Here is an 8,139-nt window from a genome sequence, read left to right as displayed (position 1 = left end):
AGTATTTTAAGCTTTTATGATCTGTGTATACTTCACAAGTCACTCCATAAAAATAATGGCGCCAAATTTTTAAAGCAAAAATTACGGCGGCTAATTAAATGTCATGGGTTGGATAGTTCTTTTCATGAGGGCAGAGTTGCCGAGAAGCATAAGCAATCATTTCCCATTTTGCATTAACACACACCCCAAACCTTTGTAGGAAGTATCACTGTAAATTTGAAACCCATCAGTACCATTAGGCAGAGTCAAAATTAGTGTAATTACTAACCTGGTTTTCAACTCGTAGAAGGCAGACTTTCTTCGATTATTCCAATCAAATGAGACATTTTTCTGGGTTAACTGGGTCAATGGCATAGCAAGTTTTGAAAAGTCTTTCACAAATCTTCTATAATAACCAGCAAGTTCTAGAAAACTTCTAACTTCGGTCATGTTGGTTGGTCTTGGCCAGTCGACAATAGCTTCAATTTTCAGTGGGTCTACTAATACACCATTCTTGTTAATCACATGTCCTAGAAATGCTACACTGTTGATCCAGAATTCACATTTGGACAATTTTGCATATAGCTTCTTTTCTCTCAGAGTTTGTAACACAGTTCTCAAGTGATTCTCATGATTTTCTCTGCCTTTGGAGTAAATCAAGATATCATCAATAAATACAACAACAAATTCATCCAGATATGATTTAAACATCCTGTTCATAAGGTCCATGAAGGCATCAGGTGCATTAGTCACCCCAAACGGCATTACCAAAAATTCATAGTGACCGTAGCTAGTTCTGAATGTAGTTTTCTCTACGTCTTTTGCCTTAACCTTTAATTGGTGATACCCGGATCTAAGATCAATTTTTGAAAACAATTGGGCTTCCTGAAGTTGATCAAACAGGTCATCTATTCGGGGTAGTGGGTCCTTGTTTTTGACGGTTACTTTGTTCAATTCACGGTAGTCAATACATAGCCTTGAAGACCCGTCTTTCTTTTTGACAAATAACACTGGAGCACCCCATGGTGAAGTGCTCGAGCAAATAAACTTCTTGTCTAACAGTTCTTGAAGTTGGACTTTTAACTCTTTAAGTTCAGATGTTGACATTCTATATGGGGTTTTAGAAATAGGTTGTGTTCCAGGTACTATATCAATTGTAAACTCAATTTCTCTGTCAATTAAATCCCCAGGCAGGTCATTAGGAAACACATCGGGAAAGTCACAAACTACCGGAATAGTTCCCACATTGGTACTATCCGAAGACACAGTCAACACACTACACAAATAGCCTCGACACCTTTTTCTCAACAATGTCTTGGCTTTCATAAATGAAATCAAGTATGGTGGAAGAACTACTCCACTTCCAATAAAAGTAAAGTCAGGCATACCAGGTGGTCTAAACACAATGGATTTACTTGCATAATAAATGGTGGCACAGTATTTAGTTAACCAGTCCATACCTAGAATACAATCGAAATGATTAATACTTAAGGGCAGCAAGTCAACATACAATGTCATATCACCAATCATAATATCACATGCCAAACAAACATAAGCACATGTCATAAAATCCTTAGACGGTGTAGACACATATAATAAACAATTCATAGGTTCTAGTGGTCTAGTTAACTTCCGTGAAAAAGCATGCGATACAAATGAATGTGTAAAGCCAGAATCTATCAACACATGAGCATTTTGAGAATAGATAGAGAGTATACCTAACACCACGGATTCGGTATTCTGTACGTGGCCAGGCACAAGTGCAAAAACTCTACCCTACCTCAAGGGTTCTTTTCCTGTATTAAGTTTAGCATTTGCTTTTGATCCAGAAGCAGATCCTGCTGAACTTGCCATAGGACAATTGGCATTTTCTAACCCGATTAGACAATCCCTTATCATGTGGCCCGTCTTGCCACACTAAAAACAAGCACTCGATATCCGATGGCAAACTCCTCTATGTCTCCTCCCACATTGAGTACAAAACAGGCGTAGACCCACTGTTTTAACTTGAGCTGCTAGAAGATCCCATATTTTGTTTTTTATTCATGGCAATTGAACGGTTCTTCTTAAAACTGAATCCAAATCTTTTGTCTTTCCATTCAGTTGTTGGTGCTGGAGCTTGCCTTTTTGCTGCCAAAATGGCTTCTGCCATCAATGCTCTATCCAATACATTCACATACGTAGGTAGGTTGAGGACTCCCACCTAATCTAGTATATCTAAATCCAATCCACCCTCAAATTTGCGGGCTTTCTTATAGTCTGTGTCCACCATGTGAGGAGCAAATCTGGCTAACTCAGTAAACTTTGCCTCATACTCAGCTACAGACATTCTGCCTGGTTTGAGTTCTTGAAATTCTGAAACCTTTCGATCCCGGAAGCATTGTGGAAAGTACTTGTCATAAAAGATTGTATTAAATTGAACCCACGACATATTTCCTTTACTGTTTCGGACCAATAACCACCATCTCCGAGCTTTGTCTTTCAGAGTGTAGGTGGCCAAAAGAACTTTCTGAACCTTAAAACAGGGAAACACTTCAAACAACTTCTCTATCTCCAACAACCATGTTTCAGCCTTTAACAGTTCAATTCCACCAAGAAAGGTTGGCGGTTTCATTTTCATGAACTTCTAAGTCAAATTGATAATATCGTTGTTGTCCGGTTCAACTCAGGCCGGCGGAGATGGAGGAGGTAAAGGTTGTTGCCTCTGTTGTTGTGTTATTGCATCAGTTAGGGCCGTGATCATTTGCCCCATTAAGCTCATTCGAGCCTCTGAAGACACTGCTGTATCATCACTTCTTGTATTTTCCATTGCTATAGGGAAATAGAAAGGCAATAAACATAGGCAAATAGTCATTTTCATAATGTTCAGAACATTCATTCTCAGTTTAGTCAAATCAATTTCATGTGTTTATGTTCAGATGAAATTTTCGTATGTACAAAAATTATTACATACTCACACATGCAGATGGAATGTCCCTAATTCTTTCCTTGGACATCCTATAGCTCGTATGGACTCGTGCGTACGGTATAACATGTGCTCTGATACCACTCTACCACAACCCAATCTCGGCCCTATGGATTTCGCGTCGTAACCGGTCAGTAATCCTTACCAAAGGCCTCTGAATAGGATAACATAAGCTAGGGGCTGCAGAAGCAAATATACAAAATTAACATAGTCCATAGAGCTGTGCAGACATGCATGAGACTGGAATTTTCAAAACAAACTTATATATATACAGATATGGCGTCAAAAATACATTAGTCTTACGTCACCCAATTACATAGATAGGGTCAAAGGGTACTTAACCCAGGTATAGATATACAAAACAAGCTCAACTAAGGCCTTGACATAATCCTCTCAAAAGGAACCTCCTTAGGAGGCACGGTAGTTGGCTGACAAAACAGAAACATAGGCAGTCAACTCTGGGCCTGGTCACGTGCCTGCTCACCTATATACATAATATAGCTAGTGAGCTGGAGCCTAGTGAATAATAACAGAGTAGAGGTTTAATGAATGTTGTCCATAATAGTTACAGAAAATAGAATTCAATAGTTGTCAGAAATGAATTCGTAATTATGTTCAGAAATCATAGTACATAACAGATACAGCCTCAGAGTCGTATTCATAATTAGAACTTGCAATTAATCATAAGTGGCACATTCATTAGCACTAGCAAAAATAGTTGACCCATAAAGGGACAACCATAAAGGCATACAGTTGACTCTCATGCACGGAGACGGTACAGTTGGCTCATGAGACGTACAGTTGGCCCATAAAGGGACTATACATAATGATCCATAACAGTTGGCTCATGAGACGTACAGTTGACCCATAATTGGGACGTAGCATAACACATAACAGATGTCATTTGAAACTAAGAATGCCACGAATACATTTCAGAAACATTGGACAACCATTCATTCATGCAAAAAATGATATAAATAGAAACTAATCATCTTATATCATTCAGAAAATACTTATAATTGAACACAGCTTTACAAAGTTATTACTTACAGATAACCGGTGGCTCCAAATAGACGGGTAGAGTGGGCAATTCACTAAACTTGAGTCACATAACCTACATAACATGACAGATACATGCATTGAAACATACGCTCGGATTGTACATAATTTATTTTATTTGTTCCTAGTGTGTTTCTAGCTTTATCCTCATTATGGTGTCTTAATCTTGGTCTAGGAATGCCTAGGATGGAATGAGGATGCAAAAATGTACTTGAAAACATTTTTCAAAACTTGTTGAAAAAAGGGTCCACGCTCAAGCATGGCTTTCCTCGCTCGAGCGGACTTGCAAAATGTGAGGGCTCGTTTGAGCGCAACTTCCTTCGCTCGAGCGGTCTGCAAACTTTGAAAAAGTACTGGTTGCTAGATTTTCATGCTCGATCCTCGCTCGAGCGTGAGACTCAGACCCTCGCTCGAGCGTGACTTTTGTCGCTCGAGCGATTTGCAAAAATACATGAACTCCTGGGAGCATGCATTTCATGCTCGAGCATACATCAAGTCGCTCGAGCGAAGGTTCAAAAACAAAGGTGGTCGCTCGAGCGTATAATACTTCGCATGAGCAGAGGGTGCAAATTTTGGAATTTCCAATTTGTTCCCCAAGTTCAAAACTCAATCTTAAAGCATTAAAACTCGATTTTTTTGGGCCAAACTTGAGGAAACACTTAGAAACTCATAAAACATCAAGAATTAAGGGTCATTTCAAGAAATCATGGCCCAATAGCTTGCCAATTGTGCAAAAATTCAACTTAAAATTTATAAATGTTCCATGAACATGACATGCGTGAATTTCTTTGAACTTAAGCTTCTCAAAACATGATCAAATGCTACAAAACAACATGAAACTTGATCCTTTCCCAAAATAAAGGTGAATTCAAGACATGCATGAGGGAATTCTTGGAAATTAAACTCAAAATGTGAGAAGATATACATGCATGCATGGTATGGCTCAATACTCTTTGTTTCTAACTCAATTCTTGCATCAATCAACATAATTCTCTTGTGTCCATGCATTATAGTCTAGATTTCAAGGCTTAAGGAAAAAATTCTTACCTAGAGACTTGAGTTCACAAGTGTTGAAGTTGAAACTCTCAAATCCTTTTCACTCTCAACAATTTCTTGCAAGTTACCCCTTCTCCATTGTTGAACTCACTCTCACTTTTGGTCTCTCTCTCTTTCCTCACATTTGTAGCTCAAAAAGAATGAAATGAGAGTGTACGGGTGCATATAAGAGTCCACTAGTGCCTTAGTTAGGCTTGGATTTAAGGAATTCATTAATTAGTCTTAATTGAGCACTAATTACTCTAATTTCATCGTTCCGAAACGAATTTCAATTAAACCCACCATAAAATTCTAAAAATTTCAATTAACACATAAATCAAGTCAATTTCTAAATCGGATGCTGATAAGGCCTTCAGTTCGCAAACCGAAATGAAAACAGGAACAGATCTTTCTATGTTAAATAGATATATACACACACATATGGCAACATATTGTGCAACATTTCACTTCAATTATTTATTAGGTGTAATTAAGCTTGAATTAACGTTAATCATGGGTCAAGGTTGCTACAATACCAGATACCCAGCGGTACTAGAAGGGTATAGTGCCGCTAATTGGGTATCTGATATAAAGGACTCCAAAATCCACTAGTGGTTATGTGTTTACACTCGGAGGGGCAACCGTGTCTTGGAAATCTTCCAAATAAATGTATATGTCGAGATCAACGATGGAATCTGAGTTTATTGCTTTGGATAAACCAACTGAAGAAGCTGAATGGCTTCACCAGTTTGTTGAGTATATTCCACGTTGGTCGAAACCTGTGCTTGCTATCAGTATCCATTTTGATAGCCAATTAGCAATTGGACGGCATAGAGTCATATATATAATGGAAAGTCTAGACGTATTTATTGTAGACATAATTCCATACGACAACTACTCTATAATGGAGTTGTCTCTCTAGACTATGTGAAGTCTAAAGACAACATTGCGGATCCGCTAACCAAAGGGTTAACTCAAGAGTTAGTAGAAACGTCGTCAAAATGAATGGGGTTAAGGTCATTAGTATGTTACTGGAACAAAACCCAACCTAATTGACTGGAGATCCCAAGATCTAGGTTCAAAGAGACAACCTAATTTCGTGTAACGGGTGAGTCACTGAATAGGTAAATCCTCTTGCCCATTCCTTTTTACAGTAATATCTTGTAGGGGTAGAAGGTTGTTACCCAAAAAACAACCTAAGATGGGGTGAATTAGGTTTTTATAATTAAAATTAATAATACTCTAATAAAAATTATGACTACCACAATAGATAAATATAATTAATGAAATAAAAAAAATTAAAACAAGTGTCTTAACAACTATGTCAGTTAATGATTTTTGCATAGTAAAATTGTGAAATATAGCTATGGCAATTTAAAATAAAATAAAGAGATAAGGGAGAGAGAAACAAACAAATTTATAGTGGTTCGGCTTCAACTCAGTCTACGTCCACTCCTCAAGCTTCATTTGAGATTTTCCACTATCTTATAGCTTCACAGGGGTGCTAGCAACCTCTTCACAAATGGAGCAATCCTCCATGGATTTTACACAAACTTCACAAGTCCAAACCCTTGCAAATCTTAGGTGATTCACAATCACTCTCAAGATTTCAAGAACACAGTGTTTGAAACACTTTTACAAGATGAAATGGTATTTTTTTCTTTCAAAGAAAGCTTACAATAAATATCTCTCAAAGATAGATATATAAAATGAAATTTTGATTTTTCTACAAATCTCATACAGGAAAGATGAGCTTAATGCTATAAGGCTCAGTGTATAATTTCTGAGATAGGATGTAAACAATAATTGAAGAACACTTCTCAGAGAATTTTTCAGAGAATAGATGCGAGCGATTATAGATTAAAGAATATTTTCAAGTTTTTTGTCACTTGTTTACATTAGAGGCTTTGGTATATATAATGAAAATTATAGCCGTTTATAGCCGATGTATTCATTTGAATTTATAACCATTTATAGCCGTTGTAGTCATTTGAATTTATAGCCATTGTACTTCCATCATTACCAATTTGAATATTTTCCACTCCATCATTACAAATTTGAATATCTTTCACTTGAACTTTTTGAACCTTTTGGCTTGCTGTTGTTCTGGGCTGTTTGAACCTTTGTTTTGGGCTGTTTGAACTCCTGATTTAATCAAATATTAAATACATTCTAACAACATTTAGGATAAAGGTTTTGGTGAGAAATAATGGGACAAAATAAATTTTGATTCTATTTTTCTCTTTCAAATAAATCATCAAAATAAATTTTGGATTTCATTTTTCTCTTTCAAATAAATTAAAAAATAATTAAATAAATCATCAAAATAAATAAGTCTAACAATCTCCCGCTTTTTGATGATGGCACACAATGATGTTTTGATTTGATTTGGGAGTAAGAAAGGCTCCCCCTCAAGTCATGCTCCCTGAATTCATTTCTAAATACATAAGTTAGCACATGTGTAATAAATAAGTTTTAATTTGAGACATGATATGAGACTAAGATATCAAATTATAAATACATAATCATCAGATTAGTTTTCAAATAATACCATAATTTGAAAATAATACCATAATACATAACATCATATAATTTCTCCCCCTGTGACATTATCAAAAGGAAATCATGGGTCAGAATCTGGAGAAGGAGGATGAAAATGATAGTGATAAATGGCATCAAAAAATAGATAATCAAAACATAGATCTATATATATGCATACACATATAACTCGCCTGCATCTCTCTCGTTTTTCACAAAACGCGGTTGCCACACGGCCTAGGTTTTGCTTCATTGGCCGACAAAAGTAGCTCTCCTCGATTGCCGCTCACCTCGACTATCTCTCCCTCCTTGTCTTCTTCTCTTCAACCTTCTTCTTAATCACACTCGACTGTTTCTTTTTCTTCACCACACTCTCTTGTATCTCGTTTTCATCACTCTTTTCGATCTTCGTCTTCCTCGAGAGACATAACAGGGAGATTGAGCATAGCAGAAAGGCTGCCAAAAACTACCCCCTTGCGATTACACCTTGTTCTATGACCACATGGCCTCGTCCCGTCCGCTTACTCTCTTTCCGGACCTAAATGATCCTATAAGGGCTACTG

At 37.0% G+C, this 8,139-nt stretch overlaps 1 protein-coding gene across 1 annotated transcript; it reads right to left on the bottom strand.

Annotated features, from left to right (window-relative positions):
* Nucleotides 1-2,182: 2,182 nt before the first annotated feature.
* LOC145799874 (uncharacterized) lies at nt 2,183-2,593 on the bottom strand. Its single transcript, XM_082889510.1, has one exon. It carries the CDS (start codon nt 2,591-2,593, stop codon nt 2,183-2,185), a length of 411 nt encoding a protein of 136 aa, XP_082745636.1.
* Nucleotides 2,594-8,139: the final 5,546 nt, after the last annotated feature.

This window comes from Camellia sinensis, chromosome 9 (genome assembly GCF_055761805.1).
Source record: "Camellia sinensis isolate YWXY chromosome 9, ASM5576180v1, whole genome shotgun sequence".
Classification (NCBI taxonomy): Eukaryota; Viridiplantae; Streptophyta; class Magnoliopsida; order Ericales; family Theaceae; genus Camellia; species Camellia sinensis.
The sequence above is the reverse complement of the archived record's forward strand: the minus strand, read 5'-3'. Positions and strand labels throughout refer to the sequence as shown.